General features: G+C 35.5%; 1 protein-coding gene across 2 annotated transcripts in view; it reads left to right on the top strand.

The window, feature by feature from the left end:
- The window catches only part of LOC144967398 (neuroglobin-like), a 36,759-nt gene extending 19,687 nt beyond the window's left edge, over positions 1-17,072 (top strand). Inside the window, exons 1-5 of one of the 2 annotated variants that reach the window (XM_078904544.1) lie at positions 2,721-2,813; positions 3,941-5,113; positions 11,437-11,616; positions 15,368-15,472; positions 16,183-17,072. In XM_078904544.1, coding sequence (XP_078760670.1) covers positions 4,899-5,113; positions 11,437-11,616; positions 15,368-15,472; positions 16,183-16,273 — 591 coding nt within the window. In that variant the 5' untranslated portion in view covers positions 2,721-2,813; positions 3,941-4,898 and the 3' untranslated portion in view covers positions 16,274-17,072. Of the gene's footprint in view, positions 1-2,720; positions 5,114-11,436; positions 11,617-15,367; positions 15,473-16,182 lie in introns of those variants that run through there. The other variant, XM_078904542.1, reaches the window with a different exon arrangement.
- The last annotated feature ends 1,560 nt before the right edge of the window (positions 17,073-18,632 follow it).

The raw sequence follows: 18,632 nt of genomic DNA, 5'->3' as shown, positions 1-18,632 counted from the left end.
GGATATAACATACCGACAAAACTGTGTTTAACTTTTGACGTTTATAGTCTGATTGATAGAATTTAGTGAGAACTAATCATTAAAATGGCTGTAACAGTAACTAAGTGCTGAGTGACGTCAGCTTCGTTAAAGAAAAGCGATGCTGTTGGCTTGGGATCCCTTGTTAAACGCTTTGAGCACGTTTAGTGAATTTAGTGGATATTGCGCTATTTTTATTTTTTTTTTAAATTTTTAAACCCTAAAAATCTTAAACTCATTGACCTAATTTACTATCTGACCTTATAAACACCCAAGAGGCCGCGATTGATGAGGAGACGACGCGAATGCCGGTGTATTCCTTCGGGGTGCCCTGTTCATCCTTTGATGTTTAAGCCGCAAATCGCCTTAAGTTCTTACTGACTGTGTCAAGACGGGATTTTGTCCCATTCATCCACGGACTAATACGGGTTTCCCGTCCCGATCCATCATTTTGGAAATCCTACCGTCTCTTTGTTTGTCTCATTGCGTAAGTCATTCGATGCAGGTCCCAGGACGGTAAAGTCGACCTATCGAGTTCAGGCTTGATGGTCTAGTGGTAAAACACTCGCCTCTGGACCGCGATGTCCCGGGTTTGAGTCACGCTGTATGCGGCGCAAAGTTGAATCTTTGGAAAAGGCTCTTCACTCATATTATCTCACCATACCCAGGTGTAAAATGAGTACCTGGCAAGTACCAGCGTTCTCCCTGTCGAGAAGTTGATAGGATAGTCCTACATGGTAAGTGTTTCTGTTGGCTATGGACCCCTTGTAAAGAGCTTTTAGCACGTTTAGTAGATATTTTGCGCTGTAAAACGACCAGAGGAGAGAAGGGGTAGAGGGGATGGCTGAGTGGATAAAGCAGTGCGGTCATCCACCGATCTGTTGGGTTCGAATCAATGTCGTTTTTTTTTTGTTTTTTTTTTTTTGTTTTCTAGTTCATCTCGCTCACCAAATAGTGAATGATTCATTGGGTCATGTTTGAGTTTGACGGAAAGTATTTTCAAATGGATCTATGTTCTATTCAAAGAAGAACAAAATGTTAGCCGCCGTCTCCAAAGTGTACGATTAAATCGGACACCGAAAATTATAGAATTAAACTGATAAAACAAAAACTTGAGAAGAAGAAAAGGAGAAAGAAGAGGAGGGGAAGAAGAAGAGGCAGAAGAAAAAGAAGAAGAAGAAGAAGAAGAAGAAGAAGAAGAAGAAGAAGAAGAAGAAGAAGAAGAAGAAGAAGAAGAAGAAGAAGAAGAAGAAGAAGACGACTTTTTCAGATCTTTATCTTACACCAGTGTAGGCTCCCTAATTTGTCAGCGTCGTAAAGCAACCCAGTTATTGACTCACAGCATTGATTTTGTCATTTGTTGTCTCGATATAAGGAGGTTAAAATACTATGGCATTACCAACCATCAGGCTTGTCTTGGGAGAGAAAGAGGCAGACAGAGAGAGTGAGAGAGAGAGAGAGAGATAGAGAGAGAGAGAGAGAGTCAACTGAGAGAGAGAGGAATAGAGAGAGAGAGAAAAAAAAAGGGGGGGGGGGAAGAAAGGGGTAAAGAGAGGAAAGGGGAGGGGGATGGAAGACACACCCACACATAGAGACATAGTGAGAGAGGGTGATGGGGAGAAAGAGATCGTGGGAGAGAGAGAGAGAGAGAGAGAGAGAGAGAGAGAGAGAGAGAGGAACAGAACGAGAGAGAGATAGAGAGATAGAGGGAGGGAGAGAGAGATAGAGAAAGAGGCAGAAAGAGATCGTATGACAGAGAGAGGTGGAGGAACAGAAAGAGAGAGAGAGAGAGAGAGAGAGAGAGGGGGGGGGGGGGGAGGGATGGAGGAACAGAAAGAGAACAGGTAGATGGAGACAAAGGGTGAGAAAGAGAGAGGGACAGAAGGAGATAAGAGGGGGGGGGGCAGTGGGAGAGAGAGAGAGAGAGAGAGAGAGAGAGAGAGAGAGAGAGAGAGAGAGAGAGAGAGAGATTGTTGATCAAAGCCAAAAACTGCTGACGTAACATACAAAGAAAGAACACAGGGTTGTAATGGGTTCTCTGGCCAGTGTGTATTTACGCCATAGAAATGTTTACCTCGGCAATTTGTTCCAATGGACATAAAATACACACCGAGCATTCTTTTCCCTATTGAACAGTGCCTTTTGGTCTCACCATACATCACATACGTAAGAGCGCGGCCATCATAAGAAAAGAAAGAAGCAATTTATCATACTGATACAAATTTAGTGCCAAAACTATCTGGACTTATAGAAGAATTTATGACCTTCAATTTTGCACTCGAAAAGACGCTTATTGCACCTCTCTTGTTGTATAAATCTATTTTTGTTTCCCATAAATCTAAGATTACGCCACATCGTGACCACTCCTGCCCTTATTTCATAAGGGCGTTAGCCATTGTTCCGATAGTTTAGAACCAGTTATTAAGTTACTATGCGTCATTACGAGGGAAGTGACGTCACGACTGTTGAATCCTATTGGCAAACTTCTTCTGATCAATTGGAATTCCCTCCCACCATCCCCTACCCCTAAACAAACCAAAAAAAAAAAACAAAAAAAAACCAAACAAATAACAACCCACAACCCCTCCCTCTTCCCCCTACCACCTAAACCATCCTACCCCCCTCCCCCCAACAAAAACAAAACAAACCAACAAAACAACTTAAATTGAACTTATTTATGACACCAAACATTTCTCATTTCAGCCTGCCGTTTGTCGGAATCACGTCAATGCAAGTGCAGACAACCTCAAAACGGGCAAGCTCTAGAGAGTCAAGATATTGGTATGGAATGCAAGGTGACATCATGGCATCAAGAATTGCCAGTTTTGTAGAAATAATTACAGACATGCGTTGGGATGGAATTACAGTTACGATTTGCTTCATGTAACGTTTGATTTTAGTGTCTCATATAGAAATCAAGCTGTGTTGTCGGGATTTCAGTGTGTGAGCAAGCTTTGTTGTCGGGATTTTAGTGTGCCATCAACAAAGCACAATTAGATGGCTTTCATATACGAATTTTCGATCAAGTACGAGGTTACAATTTGTCTCATGGAATGTTGAACTTTAGTGTGTCACCATCAGGGTAAACTGTATTGTCGGCTTTTTTAATGTCAACAAAACAACAAATGATGTTATCCTTTAATGACATTTATTTTGATGTAAATTTACAAGTGTGTAGTTACAAACAGCTTTGTCAAATAAATCATTTATGATACGTCCCTAACAATTCTAACACATAAATCATTTATGATACGTCCCTAACAATTCTAACACATAAATCATTTATGATACGTCCCTAACAATTCTAACACTCACTATTATATTGATGAGATGTGTTGGTTTAAGTAATTTTACCAGTTCTGCACGCCATGCAAATGGTATTAACGCAAAGAACTATTTATAACCTTAAACATTTAAGTTTGATTGAGAGAATTTGAAATCAACGACTCACTCGTCTGGCGGTCTAAGAACAAAAACAAGCAGCTGATTGACGTCATTTTCATTCATTATATAAATCGTTTCAAACACTCTATCTCTCCCTTACCCTCAACCACTCACGGGTATCGACAAAAGTGTAATCAGCCCGTTTCAGTTATTCATCATTTCCTTTCATCGTCAAACGATATCGATACCAGCAGTCGATGTGCCCCGTGTATTGTCTTCATTAATATTTCAACGGGAAAGAAATCGGAGATGACTGGATAAAAAATGAAAGAAAAATCGAATCTTGGCCATAATTTTCTTGACTTTTATTGTGGTCAATAATTATTAATTATCATAATAGTTTTTGTCATGTAACCTATAACTTTCCCTTATTTATTTCTTATATTTGGAGAAGTATTGCATTTAAGTAAAATATTCCCCACTTCTACCTTTTCTGATCAATCGTACCAATACACAAAACTATGTGTAACCTTAAAAGGGTTTCTAATCTGTTGGAGATAAGTCAATGAAACGAATCACCCAATTTGCGACCTGAAAACAAAACAAAAAAAAAACAACATCTGAATGACGTAATTGACGAGAATTAATTATCATTTAATTTGTTCTTGGGACGTAAAAAAACAACTTACCATGTGTTTCTTGGATTCGTAGTCACATGACCAGAGTTTATTTTTAAGATGGATGACAACATAACATAGATTAATTACAATATCTGGACACCAGGGAGTTCAACAAACTGTAACGTGATTTCAAAAAGCGATGCTTGAATTTATTGGCTTGTGTAAAATTCACGTGGGTTCAATGGGAAACGTGAAATGGAAATCACATGGAAAAGTGAATATCTAGATATCACATGGATTCGTGATTGGGAATTCAGTGTAACGAAAACGCTGATGTGGATTTTTATCGATTTCCGTTCAGGATAGCTGTTGTTGTGTATTAATGAATACACAACTTATTATTATTTATCGCCGTGCAATCATGTGTGCTGTGAATGAGTTTATTTACTCTGTGTGATATACTCTAAATTTGTTATTTTGAAGATCAAATAATTTAACTATCAGCTGGGCTGGGATTTTTTAAACCAATCTGAGTCTGCTATGGGCTTGTTGAACGTTAGGACTACAGAATCACAACAACAGCTTGTAGAAAATAACATCAGTAATAGCGGTTTTACCAACTGTAAACAACAGCAACTACAACGCTTATAACCGACTACAACAGCTTTTCCAAACAGTAACAACGGCTTTTATAGATCAAAAACAGCTATTAAAAGCAGAGAAAAACATCAACAACAGTTTTTACAAAGAGTAAGAACAAAGAGTAACAACAACTGCTTTTACAAATAGTAACAACAGCTTTTACAAACAGTAATAATAGCTTTTAAAACAGTAACAACAACAGAAATTTATAAATTGTAACAGCAGCTATACGTAATGGGCTGTGATTTAAACAAGCCGGCCATGGTGGTGACCGTACCGGAAGTGCCGGACGAAGAGGCGGCCACAGCCGAGTTCTCGGACACTCAAATTGACACCATCAGAAGTACCTGGCCGCTCCTCTCTCGAAATCTCATCAAAGTGGGTCTCGAGGTCTTTGCCAGGATATTCCGGGAGACCCCGTCCTTGAGGAAACTTTTTGAACATTTTGGGTAAGACTGTATTTTCACGATAACTCAGTTGATAGAGCACTCGCTTCGCACACAGAAGGGACCGGGATCGATTCCGGGTAAGGTCAAAGATTTATTCCCCTCACCTTTGTGCCAAACAGGTGGATGGGTCTGTTAGACCTGGTGGAATGTACTTTACGGTAGACCAGCATTCTATCCAAAGGGTACCAAGCAATTGCTATTGTTTGTTTAACGTTATAAAAACTTACTTCCCGGCCTTTGTGTGTGTTGAACCCGTGACCTCAAGAAGTCGGGGGAGAGAGGCTCAAGTTAGATTAAGGTTTGACGCGATTTTTTTTTTGGGGTGGGGGGGGGGGGGGGGGTGTGGATAGCTCATACGGTAGAGTCACGATCTCACCGACCAGGCGGAATTGTCGTACCAGTAAAGTCGCGGGTTCGAGCCCCCATCGCGCTGCGAAGTTTTTATTCTCTATTGTTTTCTGGCACTTTCCTACTCACTTCATTTCTTGTTATTATCAACAGACGTGCCTGCTCCACTCACTTTTCTGAATTAAAAACAGGGATAAACTCCGGCTCTGAAAAATCTAACTGCTACCTTCTATTTAAAATGCAGTGCTGCATACAGGCGCGCTGTGTGTATGTGATAATATTCATTCTTTAACATAGAAATACGCCTATATCTCCTCTGTAGAGTTGACGATATCAACACCCTGAAGGAGAAAGACGTTTTGCGAGCACATCTAGAGATTCATATATATATGTATATATATATATATATATATATATATATATATATATATATATATATATATATATATATATAGGGATAAAATCCGGCTTTGAAAAATCTAACTGTTACCTTCTATTTAAAATGCAGTGCTGCATACAGGCGCGCTATGTGTATGTGATAATATTCATTCTTTAACATAGAAATACGCCTATATCTCCTCTATAGAGTTGACGATATCAACACCCTGAAGGAGAAAGACGTTTTGCGAGCACATCTAGAGATTATATATATATATATATTATTTTTAAAAATATTTTTTAAAATATTTACCACAATGTTTGAGACAGTCTACATTAATGTTTCAGGCTTAATTTGCCATCGTCAGGACTGAGTTTGTCATGGTCTCAAGTGAGTAAAGAGCTACTCGACTATGCATAAAGATATATGTAGAATGAGGCCCCAGAATTTACTAGTTACTATAAATGAAAAACAATTAACGATTTGTTTACAATGAAATAAAAATAATGATGAAATTTAATTAAAAGAGATAAACAGTGATCGTGGCAGTTACAAATAGAGATGTGAATATATTACGTAACTTATGATAATATGTCAGGTTCGTAAGTTTACGTTTCCAGGCAGTTGACAGGCTTGGATGATATATTCGTCTGATAACAGGCTCGGGCTCGTAAAATTCCACTTCCAGGCAATTGGTAAGGGGTTATTGTATAAATCTTTGACAGCGGGCTCGGGTTTGATCCTTGAATATTATACAATCAAAGTTAAAAGCTCCGACGTCTTAATGGTGTAGATATAATATCTACAAAGTCCCAAAAGATAAAAATCTTCCAGTATATATAAGGAATAGAGCGACTGGCCGTCCGGCATAGATTTTGGAGAGAAGTGAGTGTAGAATGTTAGACCTATCAGCTTTTATAATAAGTGGCTACGTGACAGAATGTAGAACGAAAAGTATTCACTAATTAGAAATTAATTCGAGGGAAGGCTATAAAAGGAAAGACGATCTAATATTAGAAGGTAAAGTTTATCTAAGCCTACCGAAATATAACTGGAGTGAGACGAATTCAGTTCTTAATAAAATAAAATTTAATAAGATAATTGTGAACAACCTTTACTGTGACAGAGTTGTTTTGTTGACTGTTGTTGTTTCTTGAAGTGGTTCCGGTTTAAAGTTAATTAACAAGAATTTCCGCCGATGTGGACACGTTCCGTACATCTCACTTTTCGTGTTGAGTGTGGCTTCATGAGGGTGTTTGATTATAGTATATTTCTCTTCCAGGCATAAGCTACATTGTTTTGATGTTGGTGTGTATCCTGTTGCTTTAGATAAAATTTTCCATGAAATGTTGTGGTCTAGTTTGTTGTCTTTTAATTTCCAAATATGTTCGCTGAGTTTTGTGGATGTTTTTTTTGTTAGTGTTTCTAAATGTTGAGGTGTGGAGGTTGTATCTTGTTTTGAAATTATTTTCTGTTAGTCCTACATATTTTTCTTGCTTGTTTGTTTTAGTTTCTGTGACTGTGGCTTGGTAAATTAAACTTGATTCTAAGCATTGTTTGTTTAGCGGGCAATGTTCTTTATTTCTGCAGTTGCATTTTCTGGTGGGTGGGTTTTGCTCTTGTCGGTGGTTTATTAATATTTTTTTGTTGTGGCTTGAAATTATTTGTTCTATGTTGCGCATACACGAGTAGCTTATTTTTATGGTATTCCTGTTGATAATTTTATGTAGCTTGTGGTTTTTTGGAAAGTGTGTATCAATTAACTTCAGGAACTGCTGTCCTATGTTTGTGCTGACGTTATTGTCGAAAGGTGGGTTGAACCAAGTTATGTGTCGTTTTCTTGTTTTACGTTCTTCACTTGTGTGTTGGGGTTTACATGAGAGGGAGGCGTCTGTGTATTCAAATGGTGTGTTGTATCCGCTTTTTGTGAGTGCTTCTTTGTAGGGGGTGGCTGCGACGTTGAATATCTCTCTGTTTGCGACATTTGCGATTTTTACCCCTCCATCACTCCAGACTTACTAAACAAAGCATTGGAATTCGCAGCAAAATACACCAACATCACAGAAGAGGAAAAACACATCATCAAACACACCAAGCACAGCACACTATACTATGACAACACGCCGTGGTCAAAGCGACATAATGATTTCGACGTAACAATGGGTTCGTTCGACGGTGCTGAAACATGCGAACTGGTCGGACTCTACATCCTGTCACAACTGCAACATACACACACATACATCGGCCTCTATAGAGATGACGGACTCGATATAACCAACAGACGACCAAGAGCGAACGAAAACATCAAAAAACAAATCTGTAAAATATTCCAAAACAACAATTTGAAAATCACGATAGAAGCAAACAAAAAAACAGTTGACTTCCTCGACATCACATTCGACATAAAATCCAATTCATTCCAACCGTTCAGAAAACCAAACAACACCATTAGCTACATTAATAAAAACAGCAACCACCCCCGTCCCGTCATTGAAAACATACCAAAAAACATAGCACTGAGGGTGAGCAAACTTTCGGAAAACAGAGAGATATTCAACGTCGCAGCCACCCCCTACAAAGAAGCACTCACAAAAAGCGGATACAACACACCATTTGAATACACAGACGCCTCCCTCTCATGTAAACCCCAACACACAAGTGAAGAAAGTAAAACAAGAAAACGACACATAACTTGGTTCAACCCACCTTTCGACAATAACGTCAGCACAAACATAGGACAGCAGTTCCTGAAGTTAATTGATACACACTTTCCAAAAAACCACAAGCTACATAAAATTATCAACAGGAATACCATAAAAATAAGCTACTCGTGTATGCGCAACATAGAACAAATAATTTCAAGCCACAACAAAAAAATATTAATAAACCACCGACAAGAGCAAAACCCACCCACCAGAAAATGCAACTGCAGAAATAAAGAACATTGCCCGCTAAACAAACAATGCTTAGAATCAAGTTTAATTTACCAAGCCACAGTCACAGAAACTAAAACAAACAAGCAAGAAAAATATGTAGGACTAACAGAAAATAATTTCAAAACAAGATACAACCTCCACACCTCAACATTTAGAAACACTAACAAAAAAAAACATCCACAAAACTCAGCGAACATATTTGGAAATTAAAAGACAACAAACTAGACCACAACATTTCATGGAAAATTTTATCTAAAGCAACAGGATACACACCAACATCAAAACAATGTAGCTTATGCCTGGAAGAGAAATATACTATAATCAAACACCCTCATGAAGCCACACTCAACACGAAAAGTGAGATGTACGGAACGTGTCCACATCGGCGGAAATTCTTGTTAATTAACTTTAAACCGGAACCACTTCAAGAAACAACAACAGTCAACAAAACAACTCAGTCCTGACGATGGCAAATTAAGCCTGAAACATTAATGTAGACTGTCTCAAACATTGTGGTAAATATTTTAAAAAATAATAAAAAATAATAATTCGCTCCATTACTACATGTCGAGCACTTTTCATACCATATTTGTATCAAACACGATTCAATATATATATATATATATATATATATATATATATATATATATATATATATATATAATATATATATATATATTCATATATATATATATATATATATATATATATATATATATATATATATATACATTGCGCCTGTATATATATATATATATATATATATATATATATATATATATATATATATATATATATATATACACAATATATATATATATATATATATATATATATACATATATGTATATATATATATATATATATATATATATATATATATTTATATATATTATATATATATACTGTCCACTCCGGATAATCGCAACGCATTGGGACGGATCAGCGAATATGTTGCGATTCACCGAAGTTGCAATTGACCGAAGTTGAGTTTCCTGTCCACGATTGCAACATTTTACACATATATGGTAAACTCAAACAAGTGGTTTTAACACATTGTTTTTAGTCCACCACAAACAGAGCTATTTAATTGAAACAAATATGGCAGCCCTATATAGATTTTGAGAAACAAAAGCAGCTATAATGCAAGCCGGCATCTTACTCAGTTTGGATAAACTTTCCCTCTTTTGTTCTCAACATTTGTAAGAGTTGCAGTAATGAGAGAAAATAAGCTCTCACCAAACCCATTGATCAGAATGCACAGTTGACAATCCCAAAACAATGGATATCATCGCTCACTCTCTCCTTACAACTGGCAATGTCTGCCTGTTGTCTAGATCATGTACAGCCCTTTCGTCTCCTATCTAATGATCACAGAAAATAACGCACAAAGCAATACTGCAAAGCTCTGCCCTATTTTGTCTCTATTAGAGTGGTGACACACTACTGTAGCATTAAACCCCGACAACTCCCGGTCCTTCAACTTGTCATGATTTCACCCATGATGAAATTTAATCATGAGATTCTGTTCCATTGATTTCTTGAATTTGCCACTTTCTGAGGTCGAAAATTTATTGCGATTAACAGAATACTGTTGCAATTAACCAGTGACTTTTATATAGAATTAATTCCGTTTCTCTGGAAATGTTACGATTAACCGAGTCGCGATTATCCGGAGTGGACTGTATATATAATTTTTTAAAAAAGGTAAATACACTCACATTTTTCTGTCGATACGATCGTTTCGATCGGATTTCTATATCATGTGAGTGTCCTTACTTATTCTATATGGTCTAACCAATATAATATTATCGAGCACTCTCTTACCTACATGTACCCACCAACACCCATGAATATATATATATATATATATATATATATATATATATATATATATATATACATATATATATATATATATATATATATATATATATATATATATATATATATATATATACACCCACACAAACATTTTAAGTATAATTATTAAAACTCATAAGTTTTAGTAATTATACTTAAAATGTTTGTAAATAGCTCCTTTTATCAAAAAGTTGAGCACTGTTATTTTATGGTTTTTGCCTTTATTATTTATATATATATATATATATATATATATATATATATATATATATATATATATACAATATAGTATGTTTGTGTGTGTGAGAGAGAGAGAGAGAGAGAGAGAGAGAGAGAGAGAGAGAGAGAGAGAGACAGATAGATAGATAGATAGATAGATAGAGAGAGAGAGAAAGAGAGAGAGAGAGAGAGAGAGAGAGAGAGAGAGAGAGAGAGAGAGAGAATATTCATTCGTTTGCTTTTAAAAAAATTAGAAATTGCGGTTTTTAAAACGCAATATCCACTTAAGTGCTCAAAGCACTTTACAAGGAGTCCCTGACCAACGGCAACATGTAACATAATATAGAACCATGACGCCTGTTAGTCGATATTACATTTTTTCCGACAGAGACAACGCTGTTAACGACAAGGCACTCATTTTACACTTGAGTACGGTGAGAGAATGTGAGTAAAGAGCCTTTTCCAAGGACAACTATGCGCCGAGCGAGGATCGAACTCAGGACCTTCCGATCCGAAAGCGAGTGTCATACCACTAGACCACATAGCCGCACTTACAACCAATATCATCTCGTCTACAGAATTGACGACATCAACAACCTGAAGGAAAACAAGAAGTTTTGCGAGCACGTCCAGCGATTCATGCACGTCATAGAGAGTCTGGTGGAACACTTGGAGCAACCGGAAGTCATTCAGACACACTTGGTGGCGCTGGGAGCACGGCACGTGACCTTGGAAGGATACCATCCGGAATACTTCAGGTTCTATATTCAAACATATAAAATAATAATAATACTAATAATGATAATAATAATAATAATATAATAATAATAATAATAATAATAATAATAATATAATAATAATAATAATAATGATGATGATGATGATGATGATGATGATGATGATGATGATGATGATGATGATAAAACAAAAACAAAACAAAACGCACCGCTGTTTCATTTATTTTAAAAAGAAGAAGATATGTCTTCTCAATTTTAATACTTTTAGAACTTTTCTTTTTTAAATGAATTGAAAAATATCAAAATAATTTAATGAACGGTTTTTGAAACATTTAAAATCTTGTAAAACCACCTAAAAATTTTAATATCGGCGAAAAGATGACGCAAGATATTCTGGCATTTGCACGTGGTAATTCTTTAAAGACACGTGTTGCTATGCCAGGTTAACCCTATGCACATCCATTTACATATCTGTCAAAACCACAATGAAGAAACCTTGAATAAAAGAAATATTCTATGCTGGGAGGAGATAACCATTGAGGAAATCCGGAAGTGCATTTCAAATTGAGACTACTCATTAGAGAGGACTGAAGTGCTATTGATCACTTCAAGTGCTAACTTTGTAATCGTTGGACCAAAATAGGCATGTGAGACATTTTCTTACATGATGAGGAGAATTATGATAAATAAAATGTTTATGGTGACATATTAAATGTTTGCTAAAAAATGGCAATAAAAGTTAAGATCATCGCCATTTAACTCTGCAATGTTGCGTCAATTTTCTCTGATATTGCTGATAGATCTATTTCTGAACACGGTTTAGGAAATCGCTGTATCTTTCTTGTTTCTCAATTCGTATTCATAAAAGGCTAGCACTATTCAGTATCTGATACTGAATAGTGGTTTTGCACTATTCAAAATTATGAGAGTCAACTTTCGTATAAGGATTGGTTTTATTTATGCTTTGCTTTTAAAGGAAATTTAATGACGATCCTAATAGATACATGCTGACAAAGAGCGGTGCGTTTTTTTTTTGTTTGTTTTGTTTTTGTTTTTGTTGTTGACAGAGGCCATGTCGTGTGGGTTTCACACTTGTAAATAAGTAAACGCATTTTAACCAGTTAACTGCCGTACTCGTGGGGAAAAAAATTATTATTTAAAAATTTGGCCAGAAAATTCGTCCTTCAAATACCAATCGATTTAAATGACCCTCATCTTGGCATAAATTCTGAAACATGTGACTTTAAGGAAGACTGCGCGAAGTCCCAGGGTTGAGTGTTTTTTGACTAGATGAGGCTCATTTTAACTGATCGTTAATGAAGAACGATCTTTCTGGCCAAATTAGGAAATACTTTTTATTTTATTTTTCAAAGTACGGCAGTTAACTGTATATTATTGTGTTTATCAGTGGGAGGTAGGCAGTATTGACCAATTAGCGTTTTAAAAACCAAATAACAAAAAAAATTTCTTTAAAAAGCCGTTTGGCATGGAAAATTGGATTTGGCATTTTTGGGAATTGCATTTACTTTAGGCATTTTCCTTTTTCAAATCACAAATTTTATAAAATATAAAATTTCTTACAGTAAAACTGGCAAGACGAGGTGATTTTTATTTTACACCAAAACATTAACTTCATTTATCAGTTTCAAAATCGTATGAAAAGTTTGGAATTTTTTTTTCCAGACAATTTACCGTCATTATGTGACTTTGTTTGGAATTTTCTGCAAAATAAATATGGCAACCGGGAGAGAAGCAATTAGAAAATAGAATAACATCGTCAATATCAATTAACGAGCTCGAGGGGAGATAGAGGGCGGATGAGGGGGGGGGGGGAGGGGTGAGAGAGAGAGAGAGAAAGAAAGAGAGAGAGAGAGAGAGAGAGAGAGAGAGAGAAAATAATGGCATTTATCGAAAAAGAAGATAACTAACGCAAGCTAGTAGTTATAATAATGATTGCGATAAAGAGCGATTAAATTGTGAGAGAGGGACAGAAATTAAAATAGAAACAGATAGATGTTTTATAATATTATATATATATATATATATATATATATATATATATATATATATGTGTGTTTGTGTGTGTGTATGAGAGGGACAGAAATTAAAATAGAAACAGATAGATATTTTATTATATATATATATATATATATATATATATATATATATATATATATATATATATATATATATATATATAGCAAATCTAAACATTATCAAGCTATTATTTACAGACTGATAACTTACAACCTTTTTTTTTCAGGCTAATTCCATCAAACGTTGACTCAAAATAATACTTCAAAATCTGGTCGCAATACTCAATCCTTAATTTGGCGTTTTGCTACCATTGCGAATATAATTGGTTCCACACAATTCTAGCACATCCGTAACACAAATGATGACATTATTTTAAATCTCTCCTGATACTATCAAGTAATAATAATTTATTTAAAATAATAGGTTTGGGGATCAACATTGTTCAGTAAAGCCAATAATAAATTTATATCATCGAGCACAGAATTACCGGCAAATCTAATATACGAGTGTCTTGCCAACCTCTCTTAATTTAAGGGCAATATTACTCGTTGACTCAAAAAAGATTCGTCGTAATATATATAATTTGTTACACACCTTTGGTTTTTGGGAAGAGCCGATTTTACTATGGCGTAAAACAAAATAAACATTACCAGGGCCCTATCATCCCTTGTGGAAATAATGGAGCATGGAAGTTCAGCAAAAAAAAGGTTCGCACTGTGGACATGTCAGTTATCATCTTCCCCCCCCCCCCCCCTTCACCTACATCAAAATCTTTTTTTCTTTCCACATCGCTTGATTCTTTAAATATTGACTCCTGTCTCAAAACGGTATTATGTTGGGTTGACCTAGGTTCTAAAAATAGAATTTATGGACAAAAACATGAAAGTCGGGGTTAATTTCCATGCGATATGTTAGAGAATGAAGACAATTTCTCACATTGCAAAAGCTTTAAAAATTGGTATTTCCTTTCAATTCAATTCTTAAGTCATTTTGCGGGGTCCAATTCATCTCGACATAAAATAACCTTTTTGACACCAATGGTTACATTTAATGATTTGACTTTAGGAATTTTTTTTAGGCAGGATATTATTACGCGTCAAAATCTGTTTATAGTAAAACCGAATGAGTGCCGCGAAAAAAAAAATATTCTCTTTATTAATTCCAACGGGAGAATTTGTCTTTCTATGAAATGTTCCAAGAGAAGACTAAATTAGCTCAGGAGTCAGCCGAGTGCAGCGCCACAAAGTGAGCTAGAGCAAAGTGACGTATGACCCGCTCAAGACGAAATAGAGCGGCGGATGAATGAAGCAATGACCATATCGCTGAGCCAAGCTACTTCTAAAGAAAAGACATCTATTGAACTCTATGGGGTTTTTTTTTTTTTTGTGTGTTTTTGTATTTTTTTTTTTTTTTGTTGGTCTTTTTTTTCTTTCCAACGGAAAATACGCACGCCATTTAATATTTTATTGCTATTACACCATAGTAAAATTGGATTTTCCCACAAATCAAAGGAGTAAAATTAGAAAACCTGAGCATGGATATTAAAGAAAAGAAGGCTCGGAGAACCAGATGAGTTCAGAGAAAATGTGCAAAAGGATTTACGCTAAATGTTTCTAGATATGCAAATTGTATTTTATATCTTTTGACCTTATCTTATCTTATCTTCTTATTAAAGGCTGAATAAAGGAATTATTCTAACAATGCCTTATCCAATGCCATTTATCTATTCGACCAGGTTCTTCATCAAGTGTCTGATGGAAGTCTGGGAGGTCGAGCTGGGGGAAGAGTTCATTGCAGAGGTCAAGGACAGCTGGACCAAAGTCTTTGACTACATCATCAAGTAATGTTTAATAATCTCATTGTACTGTTAGAAATATGTGACACGGCGTGTCAATATGGTATTTTGGCGAGATGAACCACATTAAAAAAACAACTGAGTTAAAGGACAAAATCATTAGAATTAAGACTTAAAAGACTTTTGCAGTCAAAATACAAACAAACTAAAAAACAAACAAACAAACAAACAAACAAAACAAAAAACAAACAACAAAAAAATACATTTATTCCACCCAATGTATTATTATTATTATTATTATTATTATTATTATTATTATTTTATTTATTATTATTATTATTAAATCATCATCAATCATTATCATATCTCATATTAAATCATTATTATTATTATTATTATTATTATTATTATTATTATTATTTATATATTAGTTATTATTATATTTATAATACGACACATGACGTAATGATTATTGATGTGATGATGTGATATGATGACAACGTCGACGACGACGCGAACGATGATGTGATGATACGACGACGACAGTCGACACAATGATGCTGCTGATGGTTATGATGATGTATATATTGATGATATGATGATTGATGATGATGATGAGATGATGATGATGATTATAAAATGATGATTATGATAGCGTTGTCTGATTAGTGAAGAGTTGATGGCGATACTGTTTAACAATGAGTTGATGATTAAATAATTCTCTGTCTTTTGTATTTTCAAATTATCTTTTACAGGTGCATGTCTCATGGATACCACATTTGTCTCAATGACCAAATTGACCACACCATGACAGAGGAAGCGTTCCATAAAATAGCTAAGACATAGTCAGCCCCAATCAACAACTTCCGGCTTGTGACATGAAAGATAACTTTTTTAAAACGTGCTCGACGGTGTGTGCTACACACCCAAGACAAAGAATTACGAGAAAGCACAAGAAAGCTCGAGAAAGCTAAAATATTGATTTCATACATCGGAAAAGACACGAACGTATTCATATCCCGTCATCATAGCTGGTTACGTGTCTATTCTGATGATAAAGGAACCAATTTGGTGATTCAGGCGCATGGACTCGATATTACAAGCGAAAAAAACCCCCAAAAAACAACAACAAAAACCATTTTGATCATTTGGTCAACTGGACCCTGACGACTTTGGCAGCCAATTTTCCAAAATGGCCGTCATGTCATTAACTAATTTATTATAATCCATGTGCTTTAGGGACTGTCCAACATAATGTAGATAATGTGTGCTAGGCTACGAGTCTCACAACATTGCCATCCGGAAGTATAACGGACCAACACATAAAACGATGTGGAACTCTCTCAAGTTCACCCTCAGTGAAAATCGAACAAATTTGTTCGATTTTCCATGCATATGAACTCGAGAGAGTTAAACGTTTATAGTCTGGTAAATACAGTTTAGTGAGAATTACTCATAAACGCGGATGGCAAAGCAAAAAAAAAAAAAAAAAAAAAAAAAAAAAAAAAAAAAACAAAAAAAAAAAAAAAAAAAAAAAAAAAAAAAAAAAAAAAAAAACAATTACAAAGCCCGGAGTGACGTCAGCTTCGATCTATCTATATATGTTATGTTTATTGTTCAGCAATTATACTGTGATATAACATAATGAATGTGCGTTTCGAGCGTTACCTTTATAATGAGTCTTGTGATGTTACACAGACACGAATGAATACAACGACTAATGATGCATTTTAATTGGGGGAATGAGCTGTACAACCGCTTCCCATTGTGCTAAATTGTCGTGGAACATAAAGGATTTGAGGGCAAAAAAAAACTTGGTTTAATAAAAACATTATTAAGCTGCTGCTACAGGTCTACGTCATAAGGATGAACAATGTCTCAAATAGAAAAGGAAAGAAGAAAAGAAATAAAGAAAGAAAGATAGAAAGAAAGAACAAAATGTAAGCGCCGTCTCCAAAGTGTACGATTAAATCGGACACCGAAAAATTATAGAATTAAAGTGATAAAAAAAAACTTGAGAAGAAGAAAAGGAGAAAGAAGAGGAGGGGAAGAAGAAGAAGAAGAAGAAGAAGAAGAAGAAGAAGAAGAAGGAGGAGGAGGAGGAGGAGGAGGAAGAGGAGGAGGAGGAGGAGGAGGAGGAGGAGAAGAAGAAGAAGAAGAAGAAGAAGAAGAAGAAGAAGAAGAAGAAGAAGAAGAAGAAGGAGAAGGAGAAGAAGAAGAAGAAGAAGAAGAAGAAGAAGAAGAAGAAGAAGAAGAAGAAGACTGCAATGTCGAACCAAAAGAACCGTCTTTTGTTCAAATTCTCCAAGAAATAAGACAAAAACAATAATAATACACGTTAGATAATCCCTCCAACGCATTATCAATCTGATCTGATAAAGACTTGACAATTCTGTCACAACAATTTGCTCATCCAAATAGTAATCTAGCTTTGTATTTATCCCGACTCAGACTAGTAAAACCAAAAGGGTAGGTATTTTGCCTAAATGACCCCAGTGGTAACAATTCAATTACAATCATTACTTGATTTGAGTTTAGCCGGAAGCCTGTATTGGGGAAAGTTGATAATATTTCAGTTATTAAAACTTTCTGATTCTTGTCATTTAAACCCATTTTCTCTTTATATGGGCCATTGCGACATTTTAGCAGACTGACATGATGAGTCATGTATTATGCACGGGTTAACCCTCTCCTTACCAACTATAGGGAAATCGTCACAATCGTTACGATGCAACCACCATTTTTCTTATTCAAATTTCTCTTGCACATCATAAAATTTAAAGAAAATGAACAGTGTGTTGTAGAGCATGTTTTGCTAAAGAAATTATGTATGGCAAGAAATTACTGCTATTGTGTTTGAGTGATAAAAAGTATATTTTTGTGTTAGTTGGGCGTGAAGTTTTGGGGACAATCCTGAAAAGGGCTGGTAAGGAGAGAGTTAAAGGTCAAGAGATTTGGTTACATTTTATACGTGTTTCAATAGAGAACTATAGGGTGGAGTCACGTTTTCCTCGATTCCGTTCTATACAGTTTTCAACGGAATAAAATTTTATTTTTCATATCTGAATCAGTAGGCTTCTACAGTCGTGACGTCACTTCCTTCGTAATGACGCTTAGTAACATAGTAACTGGTTCTAAACTATCGGAACAATGGCGGACGCCCTTATGAAATCCTTCTCCGACGAGCTTAAAAGTGTATCCAGAG

This window comes from Berghia stephanieae, chromosome 3 (assembly GCF_034508935.2).
Source record: "Berghia stephanieae isolate SIO BIC M18660-M18661 chromosome 3, UCSD_Bste_1.3, whole genome shotgun sequence".
NCBI lineage: Eukaryota > Metazoa > Mollusca > Gastropoda > Nudibranchia > Aeolidiidae > Berghia > Berghia stephanieae.
Note: the sequence above shows the minus strand (reverse complement) of the source record. Positions and strands in the feature narration are given on the sequence as shown.